Source organism: Oncorhynchus mykiss, chromosome 16 (genome assembly GCF_013265735.2).
Source record: "Oncorhynchus mykiss isolate Arlee chromosome 16, USDA_OmykA_1.1, whole genome shotgun sequence".
Taxonomy (NCBI): Eukaryota; Metazoa; Chordata; class Actinopteri; order Salmoniformes; family Salmonidae; genus Oncorhynchus; species Oncorhynchus mykiss.
Genome location: NC_048580.1, coordinates 11,790,136 through 11,805,364, shown reverse-complemented (window position 1 = coordinate 11,805,364; position 15,229 = coordinate 11,790,136). Strand labels below are relative to the sequence as shown.

The 15,229-nt window shown below is 47.3% G+C and overlaps 2 protein-coding genes across 2 annotated transcripts; one reads left to right on the top strand and one right to left on the bottom strand.

The window, feature by feature from the left end:
* The first annotated feature begins 3,500 nt into the window (after window positions 1–3,500).
* On the top strand, window positions 3,501–11,026 carry LOC118939489 (testisin-like). The gene is made up of 8 exons (XM_036945872.1): window positions 3,501–4,089; window positions 4,216–4,290; window positions 7,373–7,537; window positions 7,920–8,029; window positions 8,932–9,026; window positions 9,296–9,576; window positions 9,755–9,918; window positions 10,500–11,026. The coding sequence occupies exons 1-8, from the start codon at window positions 3,501–3,503 to the stop codon at window positions 10,677–10,679; spliced, it is 1,659 nt and encodes a 552-aa protein (XP_036801767.1). The 3' UTR covers window positions 10,680–11,026.
* Window positions 11,027–11,217: 191 nt separating this feature from the next.
* LOC110491349 (mitochondrial import inner membrane translocase subunit Tim23) lies at window positions 11,218–15,199 on the bottom strand. The gene is made up of 7 exons (XM_021564728.2): window positions 14,448–15,199; window positions 14,249–14,307; window positions 14,032–14,125; window positions 13,778–13,862; window positions 13,396–13,454; window positions 13,162–13,272; window positions 11,218–13,046 (listed from the first exon to the last, which is right to left on the bottom strand). The coding sequence occupies exons 1-7, from the start codon at window positions 14,542–14,544 to the stop codon at window positions 12,931–12,933; spliced, it is 621 nt and encodes a 206-aa protein (XP_021420403.1). The 5' UTR covers window positions 14,545–15,199; the 3' UTR covers window positions 11,218–12,930.
* Between the last annotated feature and the right edge of the window lie 30 nt (window positions 15,200–15,229).

Genomic DNA, 15,229 nt, shown 5'->3' with positions numbered 1-15,229 from the left:
CACAGGACACAGGACACAGGACAAACACTCAGTAGGCGTGGTCATGTGGCTTTGTATTTTTTCAACTCATCGCTAACTCAATCATAGGATCCAGAGAGATAAACTTAGTTGAATTGTTTTCCATGAGCTTATTGTTATTCTCCTTTTCTGCTGGTCCATGCTGGTCAGTGCTTGTTGGATGCTGTTCAAGGTGGTTTGACTAGCATTGTTTAATGCTGGGCATACAATATACAACTTCTAAAATCTTAATTTAGACGTGCTCACATTTCCCCGTTTCATTCTGTTTATCCTCAACCCCAAGACGTGGGTGCTCACATTTCCCCATTTCATTCTGTTTATCCTCAACCCCAGGACGTGGGTGCTCACATTTCCTCATTTCATTCTGTTTATCCTCAACCCCAGGACGTGGGTGCTCACATTTCCTCATTTCATTCTGTTTATCCTCAACCCCAGGACGTGGGTGCTCACATTTCCCCATTTCATTCTGTTTATCCTCAACCCCAGGACGTGGGTGCTCACATTTCCCCATTTCATTCTGTTTATCCTCAACCCCAGGACGTGGGTGCTCACATTTCCTCATTTCATTCTGTTTATCCTCAACCCCAGGACGTGGGTGCTCACATTACACAATAATTTTCTAGTTGAACTTGCCCTGCGTTTCTTGGTTGTCATGGGAACAAAAATGCAAACAGTAAGCTGCTTTATTAGTGTGAAGACATTATTACTGTGGAAAAAAAACTCTGGACATGTTAGTTGGATATGAGGGTCTAGGTGGTCAAGCTGATCTGACCAGCATGGTCTAGCTGGCAGACCAGCCTTCCTTGTGTTTTTGCTGGCAGACCAGCCTTCCTTGTGTTTTTGCTGGTGACCAGCCTTCGTTGTGTTTTTGCTGGTGACTAGCCTTCACTGTGTTTTTGCTGGTGACTAGCCTTCACTGTGTTTTTGCTGGTGACCAGCTTTCCTTGTGTTTTTGCTGGTGACCAGCCTTCGTTGTGTTTTTGCTGGTGACTAGCCTTCACTGTGTTTTGGACACTGGAGACCAGCATAAGCTAAAGAAAACCCAACATCAAGTCACAAACTGGCTAGCAAAGTGATGTATAATTACAATTGAAATCCTAAAGTGGATCTCCATAATCTGCATTTAGAATGGCTGCCACAGTTTGAAAGGTACATGAATGAGACTACCTAAACTGGAACAACCATTTCAGTAGCGGGTGTAATAAATCCAACTACAGATGGGATTGGTTTAGAAAAATGTACGTTATTTATGTTTTTGTGGCATAACATCCAAAGCCTTGTTTCGCCGAACAACCACCTGATTGCTTTGGTATTGGTTTCGGGTCAAAGACAAAAATGCTACTCTGCGCACGTGCCATGGGGTATCATCTATAATAATTTGGCTGCTCTAAATTATTTTGACCAGCAGGTGCCACTAGCGTACACTGTGTTGATCAGTATCGAGTAATGAATCTATTTTCAACGCAATTGGTTGGAAAGCCTTAACTGTTGGAAGCTTGGCTTCCCCATCACCAGTGAATGGGCAAGAAAAAAATATTGAAGTGCCTCTGAACGAGGTAGTAAATGCCAGGCGTACCGGTTTGAGTGTGTCAAGAACTGCAATGCTGCTGTGTTTTTCACGCTCAACAGTTTCCAGTGTGTATCAAGAATGGTCCACCACCCAAGGACACCCAGCCAATTGACACAACTTGGCACAACCACAACCAAAAACACAGCGGCTAGTCACCAGCAAAAACACAACGAAGGCTGTTCCACAGGGAAAAGACAATGAAGGGAGAGAGAGGAAGAGAGAGAGACAGAAGGGAGAGGAAGTGGCCACCTGTTAGGGCTAAATGATCTCTTAACTCTAACTCAATCCTACGTTTTACTAAATAATCGAATATCTGGACCCTGTAATCTTATTACCGGAAGTTAATCTGTCTGCGTCTGTGTGTGTGTGTGTGTGTGTTACGAGAGAGTAAGAGAAGAGTCAGGGAGCATCTGACAGGAAGGGTTTATGAAAGAAGAGAAAGACAGGGAGTAGAGGGAAAGAAATTAAAGAAAGAAAGAATTAATCTGAGTAGAACAAACAACCAGGCCACTGCTGGAAGACGCATTGATTAATCCCTTCTTCCCATTTGTCAGTGTTGTTGCCATGGCGAGGCGCTGGCGTCCGTCATCGGACCACTTCCCCCCTGCCAGCTGCCATTTTGGGTCAACAGGTGGATTCAGGACAAAGATAAATGAAGGGGGAGAAGAAGAGGAAGAACGCTCGCCCATCTACTCTCTCTCCAAGAGCTCCATGGACATAGTCATGGCAATCGGACACCAGCATCTGCTAGATCCGGCCTGGGCAAAACTGGAGCTGAGACATAGCGCCAGCCATAACACACACTCCTCCCCAAACACACAAACACCAAAGCTCACACAGCAGCAGCCATACAGACAACACACACCCTCACACACGTCTCAAAACATACACGGGCACGGATCTCCCCTTGGCAACGAGCGTGTGGAGAGTTGGAGTGTGTGTAGTGGTGGCAGCACGCCAGAGACGGTCATGTGGAAGGGAGGGGCCTCCCGCCCCTGGATTATAACTGAGGAGAGCCCCTGCGTCCCATACTTCACTCGCTGCTCCAAACTGGCGTCAGAGTCTCAGTCTTCCTCACCCCTAACTGTAACCTCACCCTTTACCTCACCTCTAAACACACCCACAACACTACAATCATGCCACACCCTACAATACATACCATCACACCTAACTGTAGACACACCCCATCAGACACACACCCTCACCTGTGTCCTCACCCCTACCTTTAATATCCTCCCTACCCACAACTCCACCTTTAACCTCACCTCTACCCTCACCCCTACCTTCACCCCTACCCTCACCTGTAACCTCACCCCTACCTGTAACCTCACCCCTACCTGTAACCTCACCCCTACCTGTAACCTCACCCCTACCTGTAACCTCACCTGTAACCTCACCCCTACCTGTAACCTCACCCCTAGCCTCATCCCTGACACATAAAGGATGCCCACCAAATCCTTACACAGACGAGGCTCGTTCCCCCCACAAGCATTCCTCTTCCCCCTACCCCTTCCCCTCTCCTTCCTGTAGAGGTCAAGGTGAGGAAGGTCTAGTGGAGAGGGGCAACAATGAGCTGGTCCCACCCCAGCCAGGGTGCACCAGTGTGGGGACATGCTATGGAGAGAAGCCCCCTATCCTGAATGCAAAACCCAGTCCCAGTCCTAACAATAACACACATCCCCTGGGTGTTAGCCTGGGCAGCCCTGTACAGCAGCAAGATGTGGGGATGGACTGTTGGGTGTTTTTCCCGAGCCCACCATCTCACCTGGCGTTGTCATGGTTACAGAGGCGCACTTGTCCATCTGACCGAGGTCAGAGGTCGGTGGCTTTAGTCTCCTCCCTCAGTGACTCGCGATTGGATGGCTGCCACCGCTGCTGCTATAACTCTGCCCACTCAGGAGTCATGAACTTGATGACGTCATCACCCCAGGGGTCAGGGTTCAAGGATGAGGGGACGATGACATCACAGAGGGAGCTGGTTGAGGTAGGGGTGCAGGCGGGGTCACCTCTAGGGTCAAAGTTCAACTTTAGATCAAAGTCCTTCCAGAGCTCCATAAAGGATCATGGGTCGGACAGTAATCTGGGGTCCCCCCCTCGGTCCCACTCCTACATTGGCTACAACTCTTATCTAGGTTCACAGTCAATCTTGGGGTCCCCTCCAGGGTCAAGGTTGAACCTGAGGTCATCGCTTGGCTCCCACTCCAACCTGATGCTGCCTTCTTCCAGTATGTTCTGTCTGGACAGCCCTGGAGAGGAGAGTGAGGAGGGGGTGAAGTGGGAGGAGAGCAGCTCTCCCCCGCTGGGGGAGATGGGGAGGAGGAGGTCCTGTCTGAAGGTGGTGGTACAGGAGGAGGAGAGGAGGAGGAGTGGAGAGAGGGATCACAGCAAGAGGAGGAGTAGTATGAAACAGGTGCAGTGGGATGAAGATGGACTGACCTGGGATGTTTACGGAGCCTCCCTGGACCCAGAGGTGCTCAGCTCAGCCTTACAGGTGTGTGTAGGTGTGTGTGTGTTAACCCTGTGTGGTTTCCAACCCTACAGATGTGTGTGTGTGTGTGTAGCTCGACTATTTAAGTGATGGTTTCTATATGTTAAAAATGTTTCTCTAATCTTATTGTGTCTTCCAGAAACACCTACAACTCCTGACCAGGACAGACAGCACAAACACAGAAACCACTTCCAAGACCAAACCCAAGTCAAGGGTTAAGATCATGTCTAAGACCAAAAACCCTCCCATGGAAACCACTACCATGTCAACCCCTGTTATGACAACCAAGCTCAAGACCGCTTCTATGGAAACCGCTACCACGTCAACCCCTGTCACAAACAAAAGAAAGGCCAGTTTCATGGCAACTTCCCCAATGGCAACCCTTGTCACACCCTTATCGATTAATAGCATGGCGACTGCTGCTATAGAGACTGAGACTGACACTAAAGGAGAGGGAGACAGAGAGGGAGATAGAAAGCGAGGAGAGGTAGAGAGAGAAGGAGATGTACAGAGAGAAGCAGAGGGAGAAAGAAAGGGAGAGAGAGAAGGAGAGGTAAAGAGAGGAGAGGAGGAGGGAGAAGGTACAGAGGAGGAGGGGACACCGGTGCTGTCTCGTAAGTCGTCATCCCGTGAGAGTGGGTGGCGCAGAAAGAAGAGTGGAGGAGTGATCAGGTCACTAAAGCGATGCATTCGCTCCTCAAACCCCAATGACTAACACTGGAAGCACACCCAGAAGGTGGACATTCTCCCATTATAAGACTAACCGATGACTGCATAGGACTAACACAGGGGGGTTGGTGGGGTTCAGTCTGAAAGGGAAAGAGTCATCGTATAGCCCCAACACTGGAGTCCATCTGTATTGCCCCAACACTGGAGTCCATCTGTATTGCCTAACACTGGAGTCCATCTGTAAATACCTAACACTGGAGTCCATCTGTAAATACCTAACACTGGAGTCCATCTGTAAATACCTAACACTGGAGTCCATCTGTATTGCCCTAACACTGGAGTCCATCTGTATTGCCCCAACACTGGAGTCCATCTGTATTGCCCCAACACTGGAGTCCATCTGTATTGCCTAACACTGGAGTCCATCTGTAAATACCTAACACTGGAGTCCATCTGTATTGCCCTAACACTGGAGTCCATCTGTATTGCCCTAACACTGGAGTCCATCTGTAAATACCTAACACTGGAGTCCATCTGTATTGCCTAACACTGGAGTCCATCTGTATTGCCCTAACACTGGAGTACATCTGTATTGCCCTAACACTGGAGTCCATCTGTATTGCCTAACACTGGGGTCCATCTGTATTGCCCTAACACTGGAGTCCATCTGTAAATACCTAACACTGGAGTCCATCTGTATTGCCCTAACACTGGAGTCCATCTGTATTGCCCTAACACTGGAGTCCATCTGTAAATACCTAACACTGGAGTCCATCTGTATTGCCTAACACTGGAGTCCATCTGTATTGCCCTAACACTGGAGTCCATCTGTATTGCCCTAACACTGGAGTCCATCTGTATTGCCCTAACACTGGAGTCCATCTGTATTGCCCCAACACTGGAGTCCATCTGTATTGCTCCAACACTGGAGTCCATCTGTATTGCCCTAACACTGGAGTCCATCTGTATAAACCTGGACTCCGTACTGATGTAGTGTAGTTTTTAGCTACTTAATATTTTTGTTGTTACCTCAAACAAAATGTATTTCTGTTGGTATTCAAATGCATCTGCCAGTAGGTAAAACAAGTTTTGGCTTTTTAATAGAAGAGATACTACTTGGGTTCAGGGCTGCAATAACAGGTCCAGGATTCATTGTTTTGTTATTGATCAGTTACTGCCTAACTGCAGAGTATTAAAATACGTGTGGGAATGTGAATGTATGGATGCTATGGTTGATTATAAAGAATCTCCAATGGAAGAAAAAAAACTGTCATGTATTAAATAATCTGGTCAAAACAACTATTGTCACTTTCATATGTATACTCTATGTATTCTCTGCACTATACATATACAGCACACTCCCTCACCCTCTCAAAATAAACACACAGGCACTCACAGACCGTGTGTAAACTTGGTGAACCATGGTGGTGTGAGTGAGTCTATACTATACATGTTCAGTTCATTCAGGCCCTGTGTAGTGCCACTGTTCAGATGAGCAGGCACATTCCCTGTCTTTCACCGTAGTGAAGGCCTGAAAACTCACCTCGCTAGCTGCTTCTACTGTTGTCATATCTCACTGTTCACGAACAAACACGGTAGTTGTATGTATCATGTAGAGTAACAAAGCTCTCGCTCTCTCTCTTTTTACATCATGCCCCCTGTGGGATGAAAGTGGTAGAGTCTTGGGCCTAGTTGCAGGCCAAACTTATATAGGATGACTTCATCCATCCACAGCCCTAGGGAGGTTCGGATGAATTTAATGTCATCTATTTCCAATAAAGTGGTTTTGTATTTTATTGGATAGGTTACAGAGGTTAACTGGTGCCGATTTATAGTTAAGGAAATGTTTAGATAAGTAAAAGTAAGCCTTGTGAGGGAGATTATTTAAGCAATAAGGCCCGGGGAGATGTAGTGCATGGACAATATACCACGGCTAAAGGCTGTTCTTAGGCACGATGCAACGCGGAGTTATAAACTGGTTACCAACGTAATGAAAGCAGTAAAAATAAGTGTTTTGTCATACCCATGGTATACGGTCTGATATACCATTTCTCTCAGCCAATCAGCATTCAGGGCTCAAACCTCCCAGTTTATAATTACAAGTAATGGGGTATAATAGCTTGTAGGCATGAATGGGTAGACTGATGATCTAATTAATTGTGTGTGTGTTTATGGGGGTAGGGGGTGAGGTTTGGGGGGGGGGGTACAGGTAAGGTCATCTAGAGGTCACCGGGTCACGTGACACAGGATCAGGGGGTGGGCTGATGGGGGAGTGATGTGCGTCATGGGGTGAGTGGCGAGTACAGCTGTGTTTGACCTACATGTTTGTCCTATGTCTGCGGCCAAGGGAGCGTGTTGTGCCTGTGTGTATGTATTCATGCATGCGCATGTATGAATGTGTGTGTGTGTGCGTGAATGTGTGTGTGTGTGTGTTGAAAGTGCTGATGGGCCTCCCAGAAGCCCCTGGTTGCAGGAGAACAATCCAACGCTGGGGCTTTGTGGTCCTTTTTGTCCTTGGGGTAAGGGGGGTGTGTGTGTGTGTGTGTGTGTGTGTGTGTGTGCGTGCATATTAGTTTTGAGTGTGTGTATGTGTATATGACTGAGTTTGTCCAGTGCTGTATAAATAGTGAGCTGTGGGCACGAGGCAGTGATTCTGCTGGAGATGGTTGATGTTCCAGGACCTCCGCTCCTATCTCTGCTGCTGCTGTTGAGTGTGTCGGCTCTGCCTGCCGGCGCATACACTCTGACCCCCGGCAGACTGCCCCAGGCCCAGCACAAAGTCCTGCAACTAGGTGAGCCAGAAACACACAGTCATCTTAACAGCGACTACACCTCGCTCTCGTTTATTCAGTGTGATCTCAACCCTTTCTACTTGGGCCAATAACTAAAACGAAGTCAAACATTAAAAAATATATATAATTCTAATTGTTCTGACCTGTGATAGTCACAAAGGCTGTTTACACAAGCAGCCCAATTATGGGCAAAAGAGCCGATCTGATTGGTCAATAGACCAATTAATGGGAAAAGTATCAGAATTGGGGTGCCTGTGTAAACGCAGCCATAGTCTCTGATCTCTTATATTCTTAAACTGGCCCACAGACTTTGATGTGGCTGATCTAGGATCAGTATTAGTCTGACTGTACTGACAGTTCATGTGTATTTTATCTCCTATAGACTGGCCTAAGGACTGTGGCATGGCACACTACAAACCCAACATGGCTGAACGGATCGTCTCTGGCAACGAGGCCAGACCTCACTCCTGGCCATGGCAGGTCTCCCTACAGGTAATCAATCAACAAATCAACCAATAAATATACTTCTGCTAACTTCAGGAAATCTTACTTAGGGACTAAGTGAAAATTTGACTTGAAAGTAACTCATTTCCAAATAATGTTGTTGACTAGTCCTATACTCCTATGTGGCCAAAGCAGAAATTAGAGAAAAAACCCCACCTCAAACTTCCATCTCAAACCGACGTTTCAAAAATGCAAAACATTTATTTGTACTGCCCTAATTACACTGGTAACCAGTTTATAATAGCAATAAGGCACCTTGGGGATTGTAGTATATGGCCAATATACCACGGCTAAGGGCTGTATCCAGGCACTCCCCATTGCGTCGTGACTAAGAACACACCCACTTGGGTCTTATTGCTTAAATATACCATGGGTATAATGCAAAAAGACTTGTTTACTGTTATATTTATGCTGGTAAATGGTTTATAAAAGCAATAAGGAAGCACACCTCCTCGGGCCTTGCTTAGATAGAGCATGATGTCATGTTGGCTCATTGGCTGAGCTGACCAATCAGCGGCCTACTCGCATGAATATTTTTAATGACTGGTATACGCCCACACCATTCTGTCGTCGGGGTATTCCCACACCATTCTGTCGTCGGGGTACGCCCAAATCATTCTGTCGTCGGGGTACGCCCAAATCATTCTGTCGTCGGGGTACGCCCAAATCATTCTGTCGTCGGGGTACGCCCACACCATTCTGTTGTTGGGGTACGCCCACACCATTCCAACACGGAAAGGCTGCTTTTAAAAAATACTTAATTGCCATTTTTTTGGAAGGAAGATTATTTCACTCATATTGTAATTAAATCCAGGTCATATTTCATAGACATCTGGAAACACTGAACAGGAAGGTCTTGCTTGTGGGTTAATGGTACCTGTGTGTCTCAGGTTCGTCCCAGAGGCAGTAAGCACTACATCCACGTCTGTGGCGGAACACTCATCCACAAGAACTGGGTCCTCACCGCTGCCCACTGCTTCCAGAAGTAAGACAGTACAGACACACACCGACTCCCTAAGTAAGATTAGCCATTTCAATAATGTTGTGTGCTACCACTCATGAACCTGAGCTAGAAATAACCCCTAGGAGTGCTCTAGTCTCTAACCCCTACACTAAAACTCAGTTAAGACGAGAGTCAAAACACCTTGAGAAAATGTCAACGATTAGTAGACTACTAGATTACCTGTGTGGATTGTGACAGTTTCAGTCTGAACCCTGTGTGAACTCAGTTACCCACCATGCTGTGTGTCTCAGGGGTAAAGCCGAGGATGCTGGGAGTTGGAGGATCGTCCTGGGGAAGCATCGGCTGAAACGTTCGGAGACGCCCGAGAGGACTATCCCGGTGAAGAGGATCTACCGTCACGAGCACTTCCGTTACCCCACGCACAGCGAGCTGGACTATGACATCGCCCTGGTCAAGGCTGCCACCGACATCGTGCCCAACAACCACATACGCTACGCATGCCTGCCGCGCAAACAGATCAACCTGAAGCCTGGACAATACTGCTGGGTGACCGGCTGGGGAGACACTCGGGGTAAGGTGGAATGAGAGGGGGAGACACAAGGGTGGAGGTGGGAGGCTGGAGGGAGACGATAACCACTTATGTGAGAACTAAGATTGAGGACAAGAGAGCATCAACCAGGGTTGTATTCAGTAGTAACGAGAATGTTACTCAAAGGTAATCCTGTGGTGTTTCCCTGTCTGTGTATCAGGTGGGAAGGAGAATGTGTCTCTGGCTGAGGCTCTGAACCAGGCCCGTCTGCCCATCATCGACTTCAAGACCTGCCGTCAGAAGAAGTTCTGGGGAGACCGCGTCAGGGACTCCATGATCTGTGCCGGCTTCAGAGACACAGAAGGACCACCTGCTGCCTGCCAGGTAGAAAGGGAAGGAGGGAGCAAGAGGGAGATGGGGACAGAGAGGGAGGGTAGGAGGATGGAGCAAGAGGGAGATGGGGACAGAGAGGGAGGGAGGGTGGGAGGAGGGAGCAAGAGGGAGATGGGGAGAGAGAGGGAGGGAGGAGAGAGCAAGAGGGAGATGGGGACAGAGAGGGAGGGAGGAGAGAGCAAGAGGGAGATGGGGACAGAGAGGGAGGGTAGGAGGAGGGAGCAAGAGGGAGATGGGGACAGAGAGGGAGGGTAGGAGGAGGGAGCAAGAGGGAGATGGGGACAGAGAGGGAGGGTAGGAGGAGGGAACAAGAGGGAGATGGGGACAGAGAGGGAGGGTAGGAGGAGGGAGCAAGAGGGAGATGGGGACAGAGAGGGTAGGAGGAGGGAGCAAGAGGGAGATGGGGACAGAGAGGGAGGGTAGGAGGAGGGAGCAAGAGGGAGGGTGGGAGGAGGGAGCAAGAGAGAGAGGGAGGGAAGGAAAGACCCAAAAGGGAGGAAGAAATACATACTTGTACTTCGTATTAACATCGGAATGTGATCTAACAATGTCCCTACCCCCTCTCCTCTCAGGGTGACTCAGGGGGTCCTCTGCTGTGCCAGCTGGGGCGTGACAGGTGGGAGGTGCACGGTGTGGTGAGCTTCGGCCCCATTGGCTGCACCGTGGAGAACAAGCCCAGCGTGTTCACCCGCACCGCCAACTACATCCCCTGGATCGAGGCTACCCGCATCAGAGACTTCTTCCTGCACTAGACCACACTCACACATAACCTGACAACCCCTCTGCACCCATCAAACTATAGCATTGTTTTTGAGAAGAGATACCATATTGCAGTTTGTTTCGTAATCACACTGATGTCAATGATTCAGTGTTGTTCCATGTCCATTACCTATCAATTTTGTCTTGAGCATTCTGTCCTGCTAAATGTAACATTCAGAATCATGTTATCCCATTTTAAAATGGTGCATATTTGCAATTTGTATGGCACTTATGACACCTTGACCACCACCCTGTCCCCATCCACTGCTCCACTTCCTGGTTGTACTCTTTCCTGACTACATTTCCCACCATGCACCCAATAAAATTAGCAGAAAAAGCAGAACATTGTGAAGCTCTTCTTCTGATGTAAAACACTATGGTTATTAGTTTAGCTTACTGACCGATAGTGTGGCTGAGTTTGTGGCAGGTGAATTCAAACCCAGTCAGACACAATGGCATATCCCTCCCCTACAGGCTTTCACCATGAGCACAACAGCATGAGCACAACTGACAAAGAGCCAGGGCAACACATTCGCATTTCCAATGTTTGTTGTATTGTTCTTACAGTGGGATTAACAGGCAAGGCGACACAGATAACACACACTTCCAGTACTGTTTGGAGGCAACTTATTAAACAGGCCAGCATCAAGCACAACTAACAGGAAAATAGCACTCACTATGAATAGCTGCATTAGAACAGTACTGATTGTAAGGCCTTGGCAGGGTGTGTGTTGGGAAAGTTTCTCATTGCTCTTTAGTTTGAAGAGTCTTGTGATTTGTATCTGAAGGACGACAACCAACATCAAGAGACAGGACTACATTCATGGTTTCCAGCAGCTTTCTGATCAGGTCTAAGACCAGTGTGGCAGAGGTGGTTCAATGAACCACGCTTAGATGACGATTAACCTTGCCTGAGAAGACTTGCTTTAGCTCTCTGTACCAACCACCAGGCTTTACAATAGGGAGCTAATAGTCATTACATCTTAAAGGGCTAATTCCACCGCTTTTCAACCTCCTATCCATCATCAAAACAATGTCTACATATGTGAAAACAGTGTTTCTAGGATCTGTGGTTTCAAAGAATGTCCTAAAAAAAAAAATAGGACATCACAGGGTAAGATTAAAACTACAGGTTTCTAGCCCAAGGCCAGGCTATGTGCCTGCTCCCTACGTCACTGCAAATCTGTGTTTGAAAATCACTTTTGATGTTTTCAGGAAGAACTTTTTAAACTTCACATCTTTTCTACAAAACGTAGAAATGCGCCGTTTTCACAAAACGTTGACATGTATTGATTTGGAGAAAATGAAAATTAGCTTGAAAAGTGGAGGAGTTGCCCTTTAAATACCCGGTCGGTAACACCAGCAGAGGTCTTCAAATATATCCATCATTCCTTCACCCCTCCTCGAAGTAATCACTGATCGGACATTTTATTTTTTTACATTTATCCTTTTTTAACTAGGTAAGTCCGTTAAGAACAAGTTCTTATTTAAAATGACGGCCTACACCAGCCAAACCTGGACGACGCTGGGCCAATTGTGCACCGCACTATGGGACTCCCAATCACGGCCAGATGTGATACAGCCTAGATTCAAACCAGGGACTGTAGTGACGCCTCTTGCACTGAGATGCAGTGCCTTAGACCGCTGCACCACTCGGGAGGGCGTGACTGGATAGGTGTAAACAGACTTCCACTGCATTGTTTCCATCGCTCCAGTCATGTCAGATCAGTGACTACTTCACAGGGAGGGAGGAGGCATGTAAAAAGTATTACAACAGGGACCCAGTCTCCCTCTGCTTAGTAAATACTCTTAACATGTCTCTCTCGCTCTCTCTCTCTTCCCGGCTACTAGACACAGCATTCAATAATAGAACAAAAGATACATTTCTAAAAACAGTTCCCAATACAATAACACAAGAACCCCTTGGAAATAGCTTTTCAGATCTAGAGAGGGGAGGTACCCCAAAGGGACTGGGCTGTCACCGGGTGGGCGGGGCAGCAGGGGAAGTTGTGTGTAGACAGAGGGGTGTTTCTCTGAGGTCATTTTGTCCATTGTTTACCGACATCTCAGTCCTTCCTCCAATATCCCCTTAAAAAAAAAAAAAAAAAAAATCAGGAAGTGAACAGGGGGAGAGGCTGTTGATATTTGTGGGAGGGGTTTGACTACTGGCACCCTATTCCCTGAGGATGTGGAGGGAGGGAAGAGGGTGCCATTTTGGATGAAACCAAACAGACAGGGACGTGTTCAGTAGAGACTTGAAGAGGAGCCGCCTCTGATATGGTCCCAGTTGCTGTAGAGAGCATAGGCACCGGACAAGGCTAACCCCACCAGACCACCACGCGCCACTCCCTTCAGCCCTCCTGAAAACACAACACACAATAAGATGAGTGAGACAGACCATGGTGTTTACATGGCTCTATATCAGCACACAAGACACACTAACGTAGACTAATCACAGACAGGGCACACACCTACCTGTGGATTTGAAGAGCATGCCTGTGAGTGTCCCAGCAGCCACAGTGTTGATATCATCCTCTGCTCCTCTAGCCTTCTCTATGGCAACGCCAAATACACTGTACAACAATGCTGCACACACACACACACACACAATGGTTAATACAAAAATACTAAGGACAGAAGACCCTGACACCTGGTTAGCATGGTGATGAAGAAGAGATGAGGAGGAGAGAGGAAGATGTGAGTGCTCACCAACAGAGCCCAGTGTGTTGGCCCACGATGCACCTTGTCTGGTCACCATGTTGAGAATCCTGCGGTCAAGGTCAGAGGTCAATCAGAGAGCAGTATATAGAGCAAGATTTTATTATTTTTTATTTTACCTTTAACTAGGCAAGAACAAATTTTTATTTTCAATGACGGCCTAGGAACTGCCTGTTCAGGGGCAGAACGACAAATCCCTTGTCAGCTCAGGGATTTGAACTTGCAACCTTTCGGTTACTAGTCCAACACTCTAACCACAAGGCTACCCTGCCGCCACCATACAATATAGCATTTCTATTAGCATGACTAAGACCCGCCTCCAACGTGATAACACTAAAGTCACATACTACTGGAGGAACACAGTGGTGCTTACTGGACGTTGCGAGGTTTAGTCCAGCCCATTTCTCTTGTATCCTTCAACCCCATCCTCAGACCATTTACTGTCCCAAATGCAGCTCCTAGAGACGGAGAGAATCAGATACGAGCCGAACCAGCAGACAACATAACTTAAATCTGGGAGAGGGAGGTGAAAGGGACAGAGAGGGGAGTGAAAGGGACCGAAAGAAGAGATGAAAGAGGGAGAGACAGAGAAACGGGGGAAACGGGGGGAGGGAGTATGCATCTCACCTGTGATGCAGCAGCCCCCAATGGTGAAAAAGGCCAGTTCAAACCTCCCCCTGGTTTTGCTGGCCCCGGTGGGCAGAATGAACTCATCTGTGTCCTGGAACAAACACAGGTTAACATCTGTGATCTTAGTCTACATGTCATTGGGAATGTCACAAATCAATTCCACATGTATTGATTGAGGTCAAATGTATGCTACTAGCTAACTAGAATATCTTACCTGTACGAGGTAGCGGGGGTCGACATTGAGATAAGGTGACAGGGGGCTCATTCCGGTCACTGTGTAGAAAATTGGACAATTCAACAGTTGTCATGTTCAACATAAACCTTAACCACCTCTGTGATGTCAACTTGTCCAGCTAACGCTAGTTAGCATGATAGCTAGGTAGGTACATGCATAAATTGGCAGGGGCACTTACATGGGACACCGGCGAGTTCTGTGTTGGAGTATTCGCTTCCGCCAAAGAGACTTCCGAAGCCACCTTTCCCTCCCGATCCGGGGGCATTGTTGTCCATATCTGGGGAAGATCTGGAGACACACCCGGCAAATGCTTCGGACTGGAGATGCTGGTTGGGTGAGCTAGCTAGCTAGCCTAGCAGACCAAACGGTATGATGCAAGCCGAGGGACCGACAGTTCTCGTTGGAAAAGCTATATAGCGATATTTCCTGGTATCTACAACGCAGTAATATGTTTACGTTTCAATAGGTTTGTACACTGTCTTACTGTAAGTAGTCAGGTATTGAACTGATCAGGTTTTTGTAATGGATGGTTGGGTTCGCCTTTTCATCATGCTTCTCTGACCTCCACGCTCTGCCGTAAAGCGACCAAACAGGTGATTACGTAAAAAAAAAAGTAAACACAGCATTTAGGTCAATAACTAAACGTAAAACGGGTGAAATAAAGCAATGATTGCATTTGAAACGGGGCTATAAACATATCGAAATACATTTGAGATGACTGAAATGACAAAAGCCATACATTCAGATGTAAATGAAGCGTAAAAGGTCCGATAATTTTTGCGACAGTTCATGACATCACAGGGTCAGTTAAAGTACTAATATATTGCGCTAGATGGAAGCAAAGTAACATTAAATCGCTCAACGCCAGTTCGTCTGTAACCGAAAGACCAGACCCCAAAGATTATAATAACTAACTCCTTTCATCTTCCCTTTAATTCCCATGTCATCTGTGACCAGAAT